We start from the raw sequence: 23,192 nt of genomic DNA, 5'->3' as shown, positions 1-23,192 counted from the left end.
AAGAAATGTGGACCCTATGGGCAAAAAAGTAAAAAATCCCATTTTTGGGATTTTCATTCCTATTTTTGGGAATTGCGGGATGCCCTTTGACCTTTTCAATTTTTTTTTGTATATTCTTATTTGAAATGACAAATTTAACAAGCGTTGAAAATTTCATTGAGTTTTGTTCATAAATAAAGATTTTGTCATATATTACATATTTGTTTAATTTCTAAAACTATCAACATTTTAATAGGATCGCAGATAGCTACAACAATTTAGTCCATATTTATCCCTTAATATCATTTTTTAGTTAGATATGGAAATTCTCGACCCTTTACAAAAAATTTCAAGCCAATATCTCAATTACATTCAAAAATATGTTCATTTAAACCTGTGTCCTTTAATTTCATCTTTTTCATATTTTAGTATTAAGTATGACAGCACATATTTAAATCTTATATTTACCTATTTTCTATTTGTTTGCTTATCCTTATAATTGAAAGGTCCTATTATGCTTAAATTTTCAAAAATTTATAACTATTTTTTACCTAAATTTTTTCGACAGATCATTTCGTTCTGTTTCGTTTATGATCATGTAGGTAAAAATGTACAGGTAATGATAATTTCGATTCATTCACTAATAAGAAATATCAATGACTGAATTACAGGTTATAGTAATATAGTCCTAAATGTTAATAGGTAGACAATTCGTAATTTTTTACTTTGGAATACCTGTATCGGAAATGACAAGAATTGGTATATAAGTAAACTTCTCAGATTTTAAGTACCATATTTAATAAATCTACAATGAAGATTACATTAAAGTACGAAGAGTTGTGTTCCGTTTTATGGAGTATATCTTCAAAAGGGCTAGAAAGAATTGAAGACATTTCAAATTATATAAAAACTACATATAGTAGAAAAGTAGACAAAACAGGCATATCAAAAATTGAAAACTTTTTAAAACTTTTTGATGTAAAAAGTAAGTCTGTGGATGGAAATCAAAAGAAATTTCGATTAAAATTTTGTAGTTGGATGGAAACTACTACGGAAATCTCAACTTACAACACATCAATAGGAGCGCCTTGCAAGTCATACGAAGACTTATGTTCAAGGTAAAAAAAAAAAGAGGGTCACACAAAAACTTTTTTCAATCTCAAATGAGGAAATTGCTGATACATTTAACGAAATGCTGAAAAAGGAAAACCAACATATGGATGTCGTACATATTGCAACTATTCTTCCTAATGCATCACCAAAACGACTTAAGCGAATTGTGGAAAGTATACCAACTCCAACATCATAATCAAATTTTACTGAAGAGGAAGCAATAGCGCTTATGTTGGAACTGGGTCTCAGTCGAAATAAGTACCAAATATTAAGAAAAGCTCTGCATGAAAAAGGACACAATATATTACCATCATACAAGGCGATCCAGGAAAAAAAAAAACAAACTATCCTACTAAATCAACAAAAAATAATGAAGAATTGAAAGAACTGAGAGCTGCGAAAAAAAGCAGAATCCAAGAAGAATTTAAAGTTCAGATGGGATTAAACATCGACAAACCACTTTCAAGTTGCGGTAGTACAAATGACGGTAATACGTCGAGAAGGTTTTTTCGTGATTTTGAAATTACTTCAAAAATAACTGGAATCGACAAGGAGTTGCTTCGAAGAGTTAAAACTATTTTAATGGCACTGAATAGTAAACATAAAATTAATGAAAATCAATTTGGGGAATACACATCTGAAATTTCTAAATTACTTGTATCTCTGTATCCATGGAGGGAACTAACACAGTACACAAAGTATTGTGTCATGGTCAAATAATAATTGAATCGAATATTCTTCCACTTGGAGAGTTAACAGAAGAAGCCCAGGAAGCGAGGAATCGAGATTTTAAGCATGTTCAACTATTCAGCTCAAGAAAATGCTCCAGGCAATCACAGAATGAAGATATTTTTAATAGTTTACTTCTATCTTCTGATCCTGTTCTTTCAACTATGCGAAAAAGATGGATTTGTTATGAAACTCTATCATCTCAAAACAAGGAAGATTTAAAGGACTTATATTACCTTCTGGATATGTATACCGATATGACAGATTATTTTATAGAAAATAAGTAGTGTTAGGAATTAACTATATAAGTAGGTTGTAAGAATTAATTGTATTATGTTTAAGATAAATAGTTCAAATAAAAAAAGCTATTATACTAACTGATGATATTGTATTAAATTGTGTTTTATATTTCGGTGGGCGGGAAAGGTAATTTGTGTGGGGTGATTTAGGTGTTGTTGTGCGTGGCTCATAATAAAATTATAATTTTTTTTATTTAATATACAATATTATAATAAAATAATTAACTAAATAATTTTTAAAAATTGTCCAAATATTTTATTCAACACCAAATGTATGTTCTGTCATACTTAATACTAAAATATGAAAAAGATGAAATTAAAGGACACAGGTTTAAATGAACATATTTTTGAATGTAATAAAGATATTGGCTTGAAATTTTTTGTAAAGGGTCGAGAATTTCCATATCTAACTAAAAAATTATATTAAGGGATAAATATGGACTAAATTGTTGTAGCTATCTGCGATCCTATTAAAATTTTGATATAAATCATAGTTTTAGAAATTAAACAAATATGTAATATATGACAAAATCTTTATTTATGAACAAAACTCAATGAAATTTTCAACGCTTGTTAAATTTGTCATTTCAAATAAGAATATACAAAAAAAATTGAAAAGGTCAAAGGGCATCCCGCAATTCCCAAAAATAGGAATGAAAATCCCAAAAATGGGATTTTTTATTTTTTTGCCCATAGGGTCCACATTTCTTTCAGGGCTGGGAAAATACTTTTGGAGTAAATAGAAAACATATTGAGGTTTCCAGAACTGCTTTCAGTTTTCTGATCCCAGCTTTGGGATTTTAGAACATGTCGCCCAAAGTTGAAGTTTTGATAAAAAATAGGTCATATTCGGAAGGACGCAGTGGCAACATTTTCAAAAAATAGGACTAGTTTTTTACGCCAAAGCGTTCTGCGTAAAGATACCTTTTAGAAAACTATAAAATTGTTATATGTTCTTAATAAAAATTTTATTTTATTAATAAAAGAGTTAAGACACATTTTTGGCAAAAAAACGCCAAAAATCTAAAAATTTTTGAATTTTTAAATTAAAAAACGTATATTTTTGGATCTGTAAACGATATTGATCTGAAATTTTTTGTATATTATTGGAAATTGTTGTCTAACTAACAAGAAAAAATTGAGTCCATTTGGTCCAAAATTACGCCCGGTATTCAAAAAAAGGCGGACCAAGGTATGGTAAATTTTGTATCACTAAATTTTTAAATGCCTATAACTCGGATATTATAAGAGATAAGTAGTATGTCCAAGCATGTTTTTTCAAGATCTCGTCGAGCGCTTTCACAAAATATAAAAATCTTTGTATTTGGGTGAAAAACAAAAAAATGGCACGAGTTTAAAAATTTTACATGTCGTAGGTACCCTAGTTTGAGCCGCCACAGCTCCGTCCCTGGGGCATCTGGGGGGTTCATCTTCAAAACTTAAACTCGAATACTCCTTGGCTACGCTCATGCCAAATTTTATCCCGATCGGATCAGCCGTTTAGAAATGCCAGATTTATTTCCAAAAAATTTCCATTCTGCCCCACTGTGGGATGGTATATTGGGTTTCTCCGGAGTAGTGCTTTTGTTTTATACTCTCCTAAAATACGCTGATGAAATTTGAAATGATCGGGCTTTTGATCCGAGCCCCCATACAAAACACAGCTTTAAAAAAGAATTAGTGTCCACAATTCGCTTAAAAAGAGAACTGTCGCAATGAAATTCAGCATAAAACATTTTATGTAACCGTAAATTCGCCCTCCAAATTTTATGAGGATCGACTCATATGATGGCGTCCTTCCCCCAAGCATATTTCAGAAAAATAGTTTTTTAACAATAAAGTGCTAGAATATATCGGAGGCGAGGTATACTTTTATTATGAAAACTAAATTACATTTTACTCTCATAACTGGTGTATGCGGTTATATGGTCGGCCTCGCCCGCCTATAATTTCGTACTTGTTATTTTTATATATCCGATAGTATCTATGCCTATTTAGTATAGCAATGAAATTTGATATTCGTAAATCCCTGACGAGCCAAAACCTCTCTACCAAATTTTATGTGGGTCGGTTCATAATTGACCCTACCCCCATATAAGGCCCCGTTAAAAAAATGACTTTAACGCTCATTACTGGCTTAAAAATACGAGTATAGCGATGAAATTCGATACACATATGTTTCATGCGAGTCAAAATCTCTCTACCAAGTTTTATGTGTTTCGGTCCATAATTGACCCTACCCCTACATAAGGTCCCATCCAGATAAATACTTTAACGCTCATTACTGGCTTACAAGTACGAGTGTAGAGATGAAATTTGAGATAAGTAAGTTTCTTACTCGCCAAAAGCTAAGAAACTTTTATAGGAACGTAAATCTTCCTACCGGAAAGTGTATGAACCAAAATTGGTCTAAAAAAATTATGAAAAATTTTATAAAAACGGTCAATGATTCACCCTACCTCTCATATAAGGTCCTATCAGTAAATTTGATGAGTAATATCACCCTGATGTTTATAGAAAAGCATATTCGTCATAGCCGAATATAGCACTCTTACTTTTTTTTGATATTTCAGCTTGTAAGTTAGTAGAGTCATCTTAAGTCCAAAAACTTTTTAAATTCTCTTATTTAGTACTTTATAATGTATAAAATAGCGGAAAAATACTTAAAAATTCGGGATTTTAAAATCCCGAAATTTCCCGGGATTACATTTTTTAAAATCCCGGTTTTCGGTACTTTCAAATCCCGAAAATCCCGGTATTTTCGGGAATCGGGAATTCCCGTTTGGCATCCCTATTACACAGTAATAATATTCTGTAAATTTAGTTTTCATTTCCTCTCTCTTTATACATGCTGCTAAATACAATAATCAGGTTTTATTTTTTGTTCAATCATAATGATGTTGCTTCAATTAAATTTTAATTGAAACTCTTCTACATAAAAAGTAACTAAGTTGCAAAAAAGAAACTGTAAATACACACAAGTATTGTGGCCATAGGAAAAGGGAATTTGAAAATGTACAAAAGGGAAAGGTAGATGTAGGTAGGTGTAGAGAAATAATAAAAAGATAGAGCATAAACAGTAGTTTTCTATCTGTATAGAAAGTAAAGACTTTGACTTGCTGTAGAAACACTAGAATTTAATAAAATTGATGATAAGAACAGGTGGAAACTAAATATGTGTATGTATGTGTATTTGATACACTTGTATCTACAGTAAGTGAATAAACTATAAAGTATGTCAGCAGACAAACAAGTGTCTATCATTTGCTGAAGAGCAAAATACACACATTTTGCTATTTATTACAAAACTTCTCTATAGGAAAAGTGAATTTTATTTTTTTAACAATATACTACAGCCAGCATCTCTGTTGTTTATAATGAACATGTTTAAGCTATTAAATAATTAAGTAGATTTTAAAAATTATGTTTTTTTAAAAGTTAAAATGTTTTACCCAATATATTAAGTATGTGACTGTTTGTTAAACTTTTAAATACATATTTAAACATTTAACCAAACTGAATTATATTTTAATGCCAGCAACTTTGTTATAAAAAAAGTTTTGATTTTATTTTAAATCTTCTTAAAGCCTTTTAAAGTTTAAATTGTCTGAAAGTTTTTCTTTGTTTGTTTTAAAAATTATCTTTTTTCGCCTTTACAGCGCGTGGGTTTTATAACGTTGGCAGTGGGCATGTTTATCTCTTGTCTATTTGGTTTTATATTCGGCTTGATATTGGGTACCACGGAAATGCCCTGGGGTAGTGGTGATTGGCCGACAGAAGAAATGAGAGGCAGGTGAGTGGAAAATATAAACAACCAAATTTACATGAATTTTTATTGTAACGAAAGTAAAAGCAAATTTTATCAAACTTATGTATAGTTTAGTTCTAGTTCAGTTCTAGTTCAATTCTAGTTCAGTTCTAGTTCAGTTCTAGTTCAGTTCTAGTTCAGTTCTAGTTCAGTTCTAGTTCAGTTCTAGTTCAGTTCTAGTTCAGTTCTAGTTCAGTCCTAGTTCAGTTCTAGTTCAGTTCTAGTTCAGTTCTAGTTCAGTTCTAGTTCAGTTCTAGTTCAGTTCTAGTTCAGTTCTAGTTCAGTTCTAGTTCAGTTCTAGTTCAGTTCTAGTTCAGTACTAGTTCAGTTCTAGTTCAGTTCTAGTTCAGTTCTAGTTCAGTTCTAGTTCAGTTCTAGTTCAGTTCTAGTTCAGTTCTAGTTCAGTTCTAGTTCAGTTCTAGTTCAGTTCTAGTTCAGTTCTAGTTCAGTTCTAGTTCAGTTCTAGTTCAGTTCCAGTTCAGTTCCAGTTCAGTTCTAGTTCAGTTCTAGTTCAGTTCTAGTTCAGTTCTAGTTCAGTTCTAGTTCAGTTCTAGTTCAGTTCTAGTTCAGTTCTAGTTCAGTTCTAGTTCAGTTCTAGTTCAGTTCTAGTTCAGTTCTAGTTCAGTTCTAGTTCAGTTCTAGTCAGTTCTAGTTCAGTTCTAGTTCAGTTCTAGTTCAGTTCTAGTTCAGTTCTAGTTCAGTTCTAGTTCAGTTCTAGTTCAGTTCTAGTTCAGTTCTAGTTCAGTTCTAGTTCAGTTCTAGTTCAGTTCTAGTTCAGTTCAGTTTCAGTTCTAGTTCAGTTCTAGTTCAGTTCTAATTTAGTTCTAGTTCAGTTCTAGTTCAGTTCTAGTTCTAGTTCAGTTCTAGTTCAGTTCTAGTTCAGTTCTAGTCAGTTCTAGTTCAGTTCTAGTTCAGTTCTAGTTCAGTTCTAGTTCAGTTCTAGTTCAGTTCTAGTTCAGTTCTAGTTCAGTTCTAGTTCAGTTCTAGTTCAGTTCTAGTTCAGTTCTAGTTCAGTTCTAGTTCAGTTCTAGTTCAGTTCTAGTTCAGTTCTAGTTCAGTTCTAGTTCTAGTTCAGTTCTAGTTCAGTTCTAGTTCAGTTCTAGTTCAGTTCTAGTTCAGTTCTAGTTCAGTTCTAGTTCAGTTCTAGGTTCAGTTCTAGTTCAGTTCTAGTTCAGTTCTAGTTCAGTTCTAGTTCAGTTCTAGTTCAGTTCTAGTTCAGTTCTAGTTCAGTTCTAGTTCAGTTCTAGTTCAGTTCTAGTTCAATTCTAGTTCAGTTCTAGTTCAGTTCTAGTTCAGTTCTAGTTCAGTTCTAGTTCAGTTCTAGTTCAGTTTTAGTTCAGTTCTAGTTCAGTCCTAGTTCAGTTCTAGTTCAGTTCTAGTTCAGTTCTAGTTCAGTTTTAGTTCAGTTCTAGTTCAGTTCTAGTTCAGTTCTAGTCAGTTCTAGTTCAGTTCTAGTTCAGTTCTAGTTCAGTTCTAGTTCAGTTCTCAGTTCAGTTCTAGTTCAGTTCTAGTTCAGTTCTAGTTCAGTTCTAGTTCAGTTCTAGTTCAGTTCTAGTTCAGTTCTAGTTCAGTTCTAGTTCAGTTCTAGTTCAGTTCTAGTTCAGTTCTAGTTCAGTTCTAGTTCAGTTCTAGTTCAGTTCTAGTTCAGTTCTAGTTCAGTTCTAGTTCAGTTCTAGTTCAGTTCTAGTTCAGTTCTAGTTCAGTTCTAGTTCAGTTCTAGTTCAGTTCTAGTTCAGTTCTAGTTCAGTTCTAGTTCAGTTTAGTTCAGTTCTAGTTCAGTTCTAGTTCAGTTCTAGTTCAGTTCTAGTTCAGTTCTAGTTCAGTTCTAGTTCAGTTCTAGTTCAGTTCTAGTTCAGTTCTAGTTCAGTTCTAGTTCAGTTCTAGTTCAGTTCTAGTTCAGTTCTAGTTCAGTCTAGTTCAGTTCTAGTTCAGTTCTAGTTCAGTTTTAGTTCATTCTAGTTCAGTTCTAGTTCAGTTCTAGTTCAGTTCTAGTAGTTCAGTTCTAGTTCAGTTCTAGTTCAGTTCTAGTTCAGTTCTAGTTCAGTTCTAGTTCAGTTCTAGTTCAGTTCTAGTTCAGTTCTAGTTCAGTCTAGTTCAGTTCTAGTTCAGTTCTAGTTCAGTTCTAGTTCAGTTCTAGTTCAGTTCTAGTTCAGTTCTAGTTCAGTTCTAGTTCAGTTCAGTTTTCAGTTCTAGTTCAGTTCTAGTTCAGTTCTAGTTCAGTTCTAGTTCATTCTAGTTCAGTTCTAGTCAGTTTAGTTCAGTTCTAGTTCAGTTCCTAGTTCAGTTCTAGTTCATTTCTAGTTAGTTCTAGTTCAGTTCTGTTCAGTTCTAGTTCCAGTTCTAGTTCAGTTCTAGTTCAGTCTAGTTCAGTTCAGTTCAGTCTAGTTAAGTTCCGTTCAGTTATAGTTCGTTCTAGTTCAGTTCTAGTTCAGTTCTAGTTACGTTCTAGTTCGTTTCTAGTTCAGTTCTAGTTCAGTTCTAGTTCAGTATCTAGTTCAGTTCTAGGTTCAGTTTCTAGTTCAGTTTCTAGATCAATTTATAGCTACAGTTTCTATTCGTTCTGGTTACAGTTCCGTCTTGTTCATTTCTAGTTCAGTTATGGTTCCGCTCTCTTGTTTCAGTTCTAATTTAAATCTATTGAGGATAAATTAAATTTGTTTCACCTCAAATTTAATATAATTTAAATAACTTTGTAAATCTTTGCGTAATTTTCCCATTTTTTGTAAATATGTCCCCAATTCCTTTGTTTCCAATTATTTAGCACATTCGTCCCCTGTTTTGTGCGTTTAAGCCCAGCAGTAGTTCTCACCCCTGCTGTCAGTGTATACAACATTTTCTAGTGTTTGACATTTTAAATTTGTTTATCAGAAACAAAAAGTAGTAAAAATTTAAAACCTTTTGTAGCCAGGCTGGCTGAAAATGTTTGTTTGTGTGTGTTATTGTTTTGTCTGGCACAGTTGAGTGTGATATGTCTGCTAAAGACAGTTGTCTCTTTTAGTTGTATACTTCTGTTTTTTATATTTTTTTTACAGTAAGTTAAAGTATTGTTTTTGTGGTGTTGAACTGTTTTGTAATATTTATGGTAAATTTGTTGTCATTGCTGCTGTTGCATGTTGATGACATATTAAAAAATATTAAAGGAAAAATTGCGGAAAAAGACAAAGTTCTTGAAGTTTACATACGCAAACTGTTTCTATGATGTCCTTTAAGGAAAAATTGCAATTGTTTTGTATATTCTTTTATACATAAAACTACTACTCACACATGAGTGTTTGACCTATCTTTGCAAACGTTACTCTACTTTAAAGCCTTTTACAGTTTATATCTTAACACACATATCCACACATACATTCAAGTCAACTGCACTTGGTTTGTATACGTTGCTGTTTTCCTATTGTTGCATGTGGTGAAAGTGTTTTTGTTGCTGTTGACTCTAGTGTATTGTTTACTTGTTTATGCAACAGAGGCGATTCAATCCTTCTCCCCTTGGCCAACTGCACTTTTTCCCAACCTATCGGTTGTTATGGCTCGCTGGATTCTTTACAAACTACTGCAACTAGTTTTCTGTTTCTGTCTGACAATTTCAACATTGTTGTATGTCCAGAACTTATTGTTGTTCTTGTTGGTCTATTCTTTAGAATTGTTCATTATTTGTGTTGTTAAACGCACCAAAACTGTCATAACAGAGAAATTTTTGAAATTATTACAATTGAATTGAATAATTTTCAATTATATTGAATCGATTTAACTTTAACCAGTTTGGTTATAGATTTTACACACAATTTGAAACAGCAAACATACATTTTAAACAATTTAAGATATTTTTTTTAACAATTTATACTAGATTTTTTCTATTTCTCTTCATTATAATAAAATTTTTAATTAAAAAATTTTGTTACAATATGTGTCAGTTTTTTTTTTTTTTTGCTCTGGCTTAATAGTATTTTTTTAACTTTTAACTCATAATTTTAGTCTGAATTACATGTTTGGTTTACTGTTTTATAAAATTCTATATTTATTTTTGTTTTTGGCATTATCTCATTAGCAACATAACACAATTTCGTTGGCCAACAAATTTAGCGTATGTGACTGACTGGCAACATTATATAGTATATTTATGTTTAAAATTTAGTTGCAAATATTTTTCTTTTTTTGGGTCTTTATTATTTATCTGTGGGTTTTATTTGTAGCACATTTTTTTTCAATATCCTTTATGCCAATATGTTTGTGTTTATATATAACAGGGTTTGTTTTTTTTGGATAGAAATGTTATTGGTCTAAAGTATTTGCATTTGTCAAAATGTGGGTCAAAATTTAACTAAATTCTATATTTGTGAAACAAACAATATTAATAACGTATTACAATTATGCTATAATTTTAATTAAACAGCCACCATGAAATGAATTATTAGAACTAGAAGCGAACTTGAATATAACAAGAACAGAACTAGAACAGGAACTAGAACAGAACTAGAACAGTACAAGAACAGTACTAGAACAGAACTAGAACAGACCTAGAATAGAACTAGAATAGAACTAGAACAAATCGACTAGAACTAGACGAACTAAAGAACTAGAACTAGAACTAGCATAACCTAGAACAGAACTAGAATAGAACTTAGGAATCAGAACTAGAATAAAACTAGAACATAATAGAACAGAACTAGTAGAACAGAACTAGAACTAGGAATCAGAACGACTAGAACAGAACTAGAACAACTAGAACCTGAACAGAGAACTAGAACAGAACTAGAACAGAACTAGAACAGAACTAGAACAGAACTAAACAGAACTAACAGAACTAGAACAGAACTAGAAACAGAACTAGAACAGAACTAGAACAGAACTAGAACAGAACTAGAACAGAACTAGAACAGAACTAGAACAGAACTAGAAACAGAACTAGAACAGAACTAGAACAGAACTAGAACAGAACTAGAAGAACTAGAACAGAACAGAAACTAGAACAGAACTAGAACAGAACTAGAACGAACTAGAACAGAACTATAACAGAACTAGAACAGAACTAGAACAGAACTAGAACAGAACTAGAATAGAACTAGAACAGAACTAGAACAGAACTGGAACAGAACTAGAACAGAACTAGAACAGAACTAGAACAGAACTAGAACAGAACTAGAACAGAACTAGAACAGAACTGGAACAGAACTAGAACAGAACTAGAACAGAACTAGAACAGAACTAGAACAGAACTAGAACAGAACTAGAACAGAACTAGAACAGAACTAGAACAAACTAGAACAGAACTAGAACAGAACTAGAACAAACAGAACTAGACAACTAGAACAGAACTAGAACAGAACTAGAACAGAACTAGAACAGAACTAGAACAGAGAACTAGAACAGAACTAGAACAGAACTAGAACAGAACTAGAACAGAACTAGAACAGAACTAGAACAGAACTAGAACAGAACTAGAACAGAACTAGAACAGAACTAGAACAGAACTAGAACAGAAACTAGAACAGAACAGAACAGAACAGAACTAGAACAGAACTAGAACAGAACTAGAACAGAACTAGAACAGAACTAGAACAGAACTAGAACAGAACTAGAACAGAACTAGAACAGAACTAGAACAGAACTAGAACAGAGCAGAACCAGAACAGAACTAGAACAGAACTAGAACAGAACTAGAACAGAACTAGAACAGAACTAGAACAGAACTAGAACAGAACTAGAACAGAACTAGAACAGAACTAGAACAGAACTAGAACAGAACTAGAACAGAACTAGAACAGAACTAGAACAGAACTAGAACAGAACTAGAACAGAACTAGAACAGAACTAGAACAGAACTAGAACAGAACTAGAACAGAACTAGAACAGAACTAGAACAGAACTAGAACAGAACTAGAACAGAACTAGAACGAACTAGAACAGAACTAGAACAGAACTAGAACAGAACTAGAACAGAACTAGAACAGAACTAGAACAGAACTAGAACAGAACTAGAACGAACTAGAACAGAACTAGAACAGAACTAACAGAACTAGAACAGAACTAGAACAGAACTAGAACAGAGCTAGAACAGAACTACAACAGAACTAGAACAGAACTAGAACAGAACTAGAACAGAACTAGAACAGAACTAGAACAGAACTAGAACAGAACTAGAACAGAACTAGAACAGAACTAGAACAGAACTAGAACAGAACTAGAACAGAACTAGAACAGAACTAGAACAGAACTAGAACAGAACTAGAACAGAACTAGAACAGAACTAGAACAGAACTAGAACAGAACTAGACAGAACTAGACAGAACTAGAACAGAACTAGACAGAATATGACTAAGTAGATATGTAATAGAGCTGAAGAAGTTTAATTTTAATTTAAATAAAACTCCTAGTATATTTTAAAAATTTAACCAAAATTTATTATGTTAACCGACAGGTATTCTTTAAAGCTCAGACACATTCACACCTTAATTTCATTTAATACCACAACCAATTTATAACTAGACACAATTACATACAACAGAAAATGATACGTCTATACATATTTTCAAAAATATTCCAACAATTTCACAGCCTTGACATTTAAAACAAAAGCACAAAATTATAAAAAATTAATGAAGTCTACTTTTTGCCGGTTAAATCAGAATATTTTCATCTCGACATTTAACTGAAAAGAATAAATGAATGGTTGTCAAAATGTACATACAAACGTACATTTCCATATAAAAAATGTTCAAATGTTGTTGTGGTTGGTTCCTTTCGTGATTTAGAGTGTTTTGTTGTTGTTGTGTTTAAAACTAAATTAGCAACAATCATAATAAATGTCATTTTCATTAGGTTTTGTTCATTTATTATCAGCAACAGCAAACAAAATATAAAGAAAAATCTGTACAACAGGGCGGTTTTTTAAATGCTGTGTCTGTGTGAATGGGTGTCCTTGATACGTTACTCTTGCTGCTTGGGGGTGTTGGTGAGAAAATCTAAACAATTATATCATGGTTTGACTAGGAAGAGTATATATTGTGCTGGTTAATGTATATGGTTTTTTCGACTCTTCATCATTTATTTAAATTGTTAGTAAATAACAATTTTTCATTTAATTTTTCAAATCAACATCATTATTTTAACGTTATTTCGTATAAATGTTGTTATTTTTTTTTATTTTTAAATTGATGTGTACCATGTATTTTTGATTTATTTAGTTGTTTCTCATTTAAAAGCTTCATAAAGTTAGATTGGAAAATAAATTGAGATGAGATTTTTTTTTTGTTTGAAAAATGAATTACAAATAAATGACATTATTTAAAATTCTAAACAAAATAATAGTTTATAAAAGAAAATTGGATATTTTTTCCAAAAACAAAAATTTAATGAAAAGATTAATCATATGACCAGAAATTTTAGAAAAACTGCGTTAAAAATCTATGTTCCTCCCCATACACCTGTTTAAGCATAACTTATCATTAACATTGTCACTTAATATGTCATAATAAAAACTTTTGTTGTCTCATTTTCCTCGCTTTGCAGCAGCACTTCCGCTTGTCTCAAGTGTTTTTTTAATAATTATTTTAACGATTCAATTGTTTTTTTTTTTCTTGTTGGTTTTTTACAAGCCAAAAAAGTAATTTGTCTATAAAATTTAATTTAAATATCATTAACTCAATTAATGTTATTTTTTGTTTCTCCTTTGTTACCGCCAACGAGAGTGTTTTTAATGTTTTTAAAAATACTTATTTATTGTATTTTATTAACGTTATTAACTGAAATATGTACAAAATACAGCAATTGAAGTGAAATTAAAATAAAAGCAGATTAAAAAAAAAGCACAAAAAAAAAACAATAAGAGGTTTTTGTGGTTGAAATTTATTAAATGAATTATTGTTTGGTCATTGTTAAACATGTAGTATGAAAAGAAGTTAAAACTTGCAATTAAGGGAATTGAAATTTATGTAAACGGAAAAAAACAGGAAACAATTCAGACGGTAAATAAGATTTACAACACTACTGAAAATTTAAGAACAAAATTCTACCAAAATTTAAATTTTGTATAAATAATCGAACAAAAGAACTAGAGCAGAACTCGAACAACAGAACCAGAATATAACTAGAACAGAACGAGGACAGAACTAGAACAGAACTAGAACACTAGAACAACTAGAACAGAACTAGAACAAACTAGAACAGAATAGTACAGAACTAAAACAGAACTAGAACACAACTAGAACTCAACTAGAACAAAACTAGAACAGAACTAGAACAGAACTAGAACAGAACTAGAACAGAACTAGAACAGAACTAGAACAGAACTAGAACAGAACTAGAACAGAACTAGAACAGAACTAGAACAGAACTAGAACAGAACTAGAACAGAACTAGAACAGAACTAGAACAGAACTAGAACAGAACTAGAACAGAACTAGAACAGAACTAGAACAGAACTAGAACAGAACTAGAACAGAACTAGAACAGAACTAGAACAGAACTAGAACAGAACTAGAACAGAACTAGAACAGAACTAGAACAGAACTAGAACAGAACTAGAACAGAACTAGAACAGAACTAGAACAGAACTAGAACAGAACTAGAACAGAACTAGAACAGAACTAGAACAGAACTAGAACAGAACTAGAACAGAACTAGAACAGAAATAGAACAGAACTAAAACAGAACTAGAACAAACAAACTAGAACTCAGAACTAGAACAGAACTAGAACAGAATTAGAACAGAACTAGAACAAAACTAGAACAAAACTAGAACAGAACTAGAACAGAACTAGAACAGAACTAGAACAGAACTAGAACAGAACTAGAACAGAACTAGAACAGAACTAGAACAGAACTAGAACAGAACTAGAACAGAACTAGAACAGAACTAGAACAGAACTAGAACAGAACAGAACAGAACTAGAACAGAACTAGAACAGAACTAGAACAGAACTAGAACAGAACTAGAACAGAACTAGAACAGAACTAGAACAGAACTAGAACAGAACTAGAACAGAACAGAACTAGAACAGAACTAGAACAGAACTAGAACAGAACTAGAACAGAACTAGAACAGAACTAGAACAGAACTAGAACAGAACTAGAACAGAACTAGAACAGAACTAGAACAGAACTAGAACAGAACTAGAACAGAACTAGAACAGAACTAGAACAGAACTAGAACAGAACTAGAACAGAACTAGAACAGAACTAGAACAGAACTAGAACAGAACTAGAACAGAACTAGAACAGAACTAGAACAGAACTAGAACAGAACTAGAACAGAACTAGAACAGAACTAGAACAGAACTAGAACAGAACTAGAACAGAACTAGAACAGAACTAGAACAGAACTAGAACAGAACTAGAACAGAACTAGAACAGAACTAGAACAGAACTAGAACAGAACTAGAACAGAACTAGAACAGAACAGAACTAGAACAGAACTAGAACAGAACAGAACTAGAACGAACTAGAACAGAACTAGAACAGAACTAGAACAGAACTAGAACAGAACTAGAACAGAACTAGAACAGAACTAGAACAGAACTAGAACAGAACTAGAACAGAACTAGAACAGAACTAGAACAGAACTAGAACAGAACTAGAACAGAACTAGAACAGAACTAGAACAGAACTAGAACAGAACTAGAACAGAACTAGAACAAACTAGAACAGAACTAGAACAGAACTAGAACAGAACTAGAACAGAACTAGAACAGAACTAGAACAGAACTAGAACAGAACTAGAACAGAACTAGAACAGAACTAGAACAGAACTAGAACAGAACTAGAACAGAACTAGAACAGAACTAGAACAGAACTAGAACAGAACTAGAACAGAACTAGAACAGAACTAGAACAGAACTAGAACAGAACTAGAACAGAACTAGAACAGAACTAGAACAGAACTAGAACAGAACTAGAACAGAACTAGAACAGAACTAGAACAGAACTAGAACAGAACTAGAACAGAACTAGAACAGAACTAGAACAGAACTAGAACAGAACTAGAACAGAACTAGAACAGAACTAGAACAGAACTAGAACAGAACTAGAACAGAACTAGAACAGAACTAGAACAGAACTAGAACAGAACTAGAACAGAACTAGAACAGAACTAGAACAGAACTAGAACAGAACTAGAACAGAACTAGAACAGAACTAGAACAGAACTAGAACAGAACTAGAACAGAACTAGAACAGAACTAGAACAGAACTAGAACAGAACTAGAACAGAACTAGAACAGAACTAGAACAGAACTAGAACAGAACTAGAACAGAACTAGAACAGAACTAGAACAGAACTAGAACAGAACTAGAACAGAACTAGAACAGAACTAGAACAGAACTAGAACAGAACTAGAACAGAACTAGAACAGAACTAGAACAGAACTAGAACAGAACTAGAACAGAACTAGAACAGAACTAGAACAGAACTAGAACAGAACTAGAACAGAACTAGAACAGAACTAGAAAACAGAACTAGAACAAACTAGAACAGAACTAGAACAGAACTAGAACAGAACTAGAACAGAACTAGAACAGAACTAGAACAGAACTAGAACAGAACTAGAAAGAACTAGAACAGAACTAGAACAGAACTAGAACAGAACTAGAACAGAACTAGAACAGAACTAGAATAGAACTAGAACTGAACAAACTTTAAGAAACACTTAATAAGTACATATTTAATCTTTTGTGTAATCATAGAATCGAATATTCATTTAAAAATTATTTCCATTCTACACAAAATCTGATTTTAATTTTATTTATTTAAAGCCACCAAATTCTAGCAAATGGTTTGGCCACATAGTATGTGATAAACAATGTTTAGAAATTTAAATAACCCAGAGAATTTTGTAATAAATTTTATCACAATTGTTAAAGATTGTTGGCATAACAGTTACAGGAGACGTATTTATTTATTAGTATCAATGTTGTCTACCGAAATATTTTGCTGGGTTATGTTAACAAACAACCATAAAATATTTATAAAAACCCTTAATACAAGGAAAGCTTAATCTTTTTTTAAACTTAAAGTCTTAGACTATTGTTCTTACTCCCTTTCTGGTGCCATAAACATTTAACAGGCCTGCCTAACCTATTCCTTACAGTCTTAATATAATATTCCTTGAGGGCATAAATTATAGTAAATTACTTCGATTTGTTAAGTAACACAAGGATTAGTTTGAATTATTTACTAGTAATTTGTTAATGTTTATTATCAAACACAAATTTTTAACAAATAAACAAAAAAGATATAATCTCGCTGTTAGATATTTTAATACCTAGTCTGAGCTGTGTCAGTTTTTAAGCAGAAATACAAAATTAATCAATAAATTTTTGCTTTGGAAATTTTAAATTTAATTTCTTTTTTTGCTCTAAACGAAGTGTCTTAAAATTTGTTGAAAGTGTTTTTTTAATACTTTTTGTTTTGCGAACTGCAAAGAGAACAAGAAATATTCTCTTTACAGTCATTAGTAGTGATTTGTTTGTTTCTTTTAATGGTTTTGGAAGGGGGGCGTTAAAAATTTATAATGCGGGTAATTAAATGTAATTAATTGTTTCAAATTGTTAAGTTTTTTTTTGCTTATTTTTTGCCCATTTTCCATTATGATTATTTTATAATAGGCTCAATTAGTGTATTTTCTATTAGTTTGTTTGCAAGTGTTTTGTGAGAAATAAATTAAATTTTTAATTGATGTTAATAATTTTATTAAGAGAAATGCACATACAATTGAATAGGTCAATTACTTTTAAATTTGGGTTTTGGGGCAGAAGTGTAAAAAAAGAGGGAAGCAAAAAGGAGGGGGCGGAAAAAAAAGGAGAAGAAGAGGGAGGAGGAAGGGAAGAGAGGAGGAGCGAAACGGAACGGGACCACAAGAACGAAACGAACGAACGAACGAAACGAACGAACGAACGAACGAACGAACGAAAACGAACGAAAACGAAACGAACGAACGAACGAACTAACGAACGAACGAACGAAACGAACGAACAAACGAACGAACGAACGAAACGAACGAACGAAACGAACGAAAAGAACGAACGAAAACGAACGAACGAACTAACGAACGAACGAACGACGAACGACGAACGAACGAACGACGAAGAACGAACGAAAAACGAACGAACGAAAACGAACTAACGAACGAAACGAACGAACGAACGAACGAACGAACGAACTAACGAACGAACGAACGAAACGAACGAACGAACGAACGAACGAACGAACAACGAAAAACGAACGAACGAACGAACTAACGAACGAACGAACGAACGAAACGAACGAACTAACTAAACACGAACGAACAACGAAAAAAAAACGAACGAAAGAACGAACTAACGAACAACGAACGAACGAACGAACGAACGAACGAACGAACGAAAAACGAACGAACGAACGAACGAAACGAACGAACGAACGAACGAACGAACGAAACGAACGAACGAACGAACGAACGAACGAAACGAACGAACGAAACGAACTAACGAACGAAACGAACGAACGAACGAACGAACGAACGAACGAACGAACGAAGAACGAAACGAAACGAACGAACGAACGAACGAACGAACGAACGAAACGAACGAACGAACGAACGAACGAACGAACGAACGAAACGAACGAAGAACGAAAACTAAGAACGAACGAAAGAACGAACGAACGAAAAAACGAACGAACGAACGAACGAACGAACAACGAACAAACGAACGAACGAACGAACGAAAACGAAAACGAACGAACGAAACGAACAACGAACGAAACGAACGAACGAACGAACGAACGAACGAACGAACAAAACGAACGAACGAACGAACGAACGAACGAAAACGAACGAACGAACGAACGAACGAACGAACGAACGAAGAAACGAACGAAGAACGAAAACGAACGAACACTAACGAACGAACGAACGAACGAACGAACGAACGAACGAACGAAACTAACGAACGAACGAACGAACGAACGAACGAAACGAACGAACGAACGAACGAACGAAAACGAACGAACGAACGAACGAAGAACGAACAACGAACGAACGAACGAACGAACGAACTAACGAACTAACGAAAACGAACGAAACGAACGAACAACGAACTAACGAACGAACTAACGAACTAACGAACGAACGAACTAACGAACGAAACGAACGAAACGAACGAACGAACAACGAACTAACGAACTAACTACTAACTAACGAACTAACTAACTAACTAAACACTAACTAACTAACTAACTAACGAACTAACTACTAACTAACTAACTAACTAACTAACTAACTAAACTAACTAACTAACTAATCTAACTACTAACTATAAATAACTTCAATTTATATAACAAAAAGAGTACTTTTTTAGTACCATACTTTTCCGCTAGATACAGACTAGATTATATACTAGACAATAATCTAATTATAGACTGGGACTATTGACTAGTCTATGTAGACTAGAGCATAGACTGACTATAGACAAGACTACAGACTAGACTATACACAGAAAAAAATGGAATTCAAAATCAAACAAAAAATTCATAAAGTCAAGTATTTTTTTTACTAAAATAGGACCTATCACGCAATTCGTAAAATCAAGTACTCAAATTCGTAAATTCTTTATTGAAAAATTCAGGATTTTTCTTATTAAAATAATATACTATTTACGAAAAACATTAATAAATAATCGCAACATTTCCAAACAATTATTTTACTGAAACAATACACAAGTTATTAGTATTTGTCTGAAATTCAAGCAAATAGGTTATCTGAACAGTTAATTATTTATTGTATTTTGGCAATAATAATAAGCAAAATTTTTTATTGAATCTATAAAAATTTTGTTAAAAATATATACTAAGTTTTAACAAAATTTTACAAAAAATATTTAAAACTAAAAGTAGTAAAAAAATTACATATATACTTACAACCTTTTTAAGAAAACGTTTCTAATTCTAGAAACTATTATTTTGTACTGTGAAACTGAAACACTTATACATTAAATGTTATAAACCAAATAAGAATTATATCCATTCATTTTAGTACATTCCAAAACTGGTTTTATTGTTGTATTCCATATGCGACATAAAATAAAACTCAAACAAAAACATTTATTGAATCAGTAAAAAATTTACTGAAAATTAAATTTATTTCAATAAAGTGTTTGTTAGAAAATATTTTCCTTCTGTGTGAACATCAAACAAATTCGTTATAAACCCAAATAAAAATATTTATAAAAATCGAAATTAAATTTAAGCAAACGATTGTTAAGAAAAAAATTGTGCATATTTTTTCTGTGTAGACTAGGCTAAAACTGGACTATATACTAGGCAAAAAACTAGACTGTGGACTATTCGCTAGACTGCTGTCTAGACTATTGACTAGACTATTGACTAGACTATTGACTAGACTATTGACTAGCCTATTAACTGGACTATTGACTAGACTATAGACCAGAATATAAACTAGACTACACACAATATGATATTCTAGACTGTATACTAAACTATGGCCTTGACTAGACTATATACCACATTATATGCTAGACTATAGACTAGACTATATACTAAACTATGGACTAGATTATATACCAGTCAATATATCAGATATTACAAGTAGACAATAGATTTCACTACAAACTTGACTATAGACTAGGCAATAGACTAGAACATAGGCTACACTATAGATTAAACTGTAGACTAAACTAAAGACTAGACTAAAGCCTACAGGCTAGTCTACTGAGTACTATGTGGCCTACTTATCAAGAGTTTATAAATTAGAAAAAGTACTGAAAATATCGCTATTTGTCGATATCAAAAAGTACTATAGTTCTGAATTTTCCATTTATGATTTAGAACTAAATTATTGTTTTTTGTGCTAAATTTTCAATTTTGTACTAAAATTTTCAATTTTGTACTTAAATTTCAATTTTGTACTAAAATTTCAATTTTGTACTAAAATTTCAATTTTGTACTAAAATTTCAATTTTTGGTCTAAATTCTTGATTTTTGCAAAATTTTCTATTTAGAAAATTTGTGCTATGTTTTCAATTTGGTTTTAAATTTTAAATTATGTAAAAAATTCCAATTTTGTTCAAAAATTGTAGCTTCAATGGTACATTCTAAAAAAAGGAAATTTTAAAGTTTGTACAAAAATTTATTGTTTCAGAATTTAAATGTTATTTCAAGCGTTCTTATACATTTCCATGTTATAGTTGTTTGGATGTTTTTTATCTTCGCATGTATGTCTGTCTGTCTTCCATTCTCACCTCACAGGTATTTATTGTCTGTTATAAAAATGCTGGTCTTTTCTACACCTCTTTTTATATATTTTCTTTCAAGATTTTTCATTTCTCTATATTTTTTTTTTGTCTCGCCTGTATTTTTTGTCCAGGTTGTTTTTAACACTCTTTAATCTTTGTCAAGTGTCAGTATTTTGTTATCAACATCTACCACATTGCTGTTGTTGATGTTTAGCGGTATTTTTCTTATTTTACTTTTAGAAAAAACAACAAAATGTTCATCTTGTTGTGCTTGTGTCAGAGGTGGGGAATTTAAATTTAGGAAATTTTACGTTTATAGTCATTATAGATCTTTAACTCGTTAATTTTTTCTAAATTTTTAAAAAGACATTATCTTGCAGCTCACTTCTGTGAAATTATAAAGGTATTAAATTTCCCATACCTGACTTTAAACTAAATACTTGTTGTTTAAAGAAATGTGTTCTTTTCTAAAACTTTTATCCACAATTTCAAATACAACTTCTTCAAAATGAAGCAGGACTTAACAAACACAATACTAAACAACGACAACAACATCATAACGTGGACCACGTTGTATGATCTGAACAATTCCTAATGTCGTCAGCACAAACTGTTGATGATTATAAAATTTGCATTTTATATTTTTAATGTCGGCAGGCTATTTAGTGTCGTCTTTCATATCGTTTTATAATGAAGAAGAAGAGTTCATAAAATGTTTAAAGTTAAATGCCTGATGAAAAATTCAAAGAGGAAATTCACTTTTATTTTCGCTTATAAAAGTCGTATGAATATAAAAAGGCCGTTAATAATAAACGTAATTATTTTAAAAGACTTCTTGTGAAAGACAAACATTTTGTATTCATATATTTATATTTTAATTAACTCTAGTTGTAGTAATTAACTAAAGTAATTCACTGGTAGCAGATGGTGAAGATTAAGACGCTATAGCTAGAAACAGAAGGCTTACGGGATTATGTGCTTTAATTAAAATTGCTTATAATTATTTTTGTACTTAAATTATAAAATTATATTAAGTCCATAATTGAGAATTTAGTACAAAATAAAAATCAAGTACGATATAGAAAATTAGTACAAATTTAAAATTTAGTACAAACTTAAAATTTTAGTACGAAATTAAAATTTAGTATATAATTTAAGACAAAAAGCTAACAACTTTCCACAGAATAGACTATAACCAGGAGCACTAGACTAGACTATAGACTAGACTATAGACTAGCTATAAACTAGACTATAGACTAGACTATAGACTAGACTATAGACTAGGCTATAGACTAGACTATAGACTAGACTATAGACTAGACTATAGACTAGACTATAGACTAGACTATAGACTAGACTATAGACTAGACTATAGACTAGACTATAGACTAGACTATAGACTAGACTATAGACTAGACTATAGACTAGACTATAGACTAGACTATAGACTAGACTATAGACTAGACTATAGACTAGACTATAGACTAGACTATAGACTAGACTATAGACTAGACTATAGACTAGACTATAGACTAGACTATAGACTAGACTATAGACTAGACTATAGACTAGACTATAGACTAGACTATAGACTAGACTATAGACTAGACTATAGACTAGACTATAGACTAGACTATAGACTAGACTATAGACTAGACTATAGACTAGACTATAGACTAGACTATAGACTAGACTATAGACTAGACTATAGACTAGACTATAGACTAGACTATAGACTAGACTATAGACTAGACATAGACTATAGACTAGACTATAGACTAGACTATAGACTAGACTATAGACTAGACTATAGACTAGACTATAGACTAGACTATAGACTAGACTATAGACTAGACTATAGACTAGACTATAGACTAGACTATAGACTAGACTATAGACTAGACTATAGACTAGACTATAGACTAGACTATAGACTAGACTATAGACTAGACTATAGACTAGACTATAGACTAGACTATAGACTAGACTATAGACTAGACTATAGACTAGACTATAGACTAGACTATAGACTAGACTACTGA

General features: G+C 31.7%; 1 protein-coding gene across 3 annotated transcripts in view; it reads left to right on the top strand.

Annotated features, from left to right (window-relative positions):
• Positions 1–23,192, top strand: part of LOC119613341 — a 62,669-nt gene that overhangs the window by 31,226 nt on the left and 8,251 nt on the right. For all 3 annotated transcript variants that reach the window (XM_037969359.1, XM_037969361.1, XM_037969360.1), the window contains exon 8: positions 5,780–5,913. In XM_037969359.1, the coding sequence (XP_037825287.1) occupies positions 5,780–5,913 (134 nt within the window). The remainder of the gene's footprint in view (positions 1–5,779; positions 5,914–23,192) is intronic.

This window comes from Lucilia sericata, unplaced genomic scaffold, assembly GCF_015586225.1.
Source record: "Lucilia sericata isolate MDLA Ls3-8-SP2 unplaced genomic scaffold, ASM1558622v1 Contig002073F_arrow, whole genome shotgun sequence".
Lineage (NCBI taxonomy): Eukaryota > Metazoa > Arthropoda > Insecta > Diptera > Calliphoridae > Lucilia > Lucilia sericata.
This window is presented reverse-complemented; position numbering and strand designations above follow the sequence as displayed.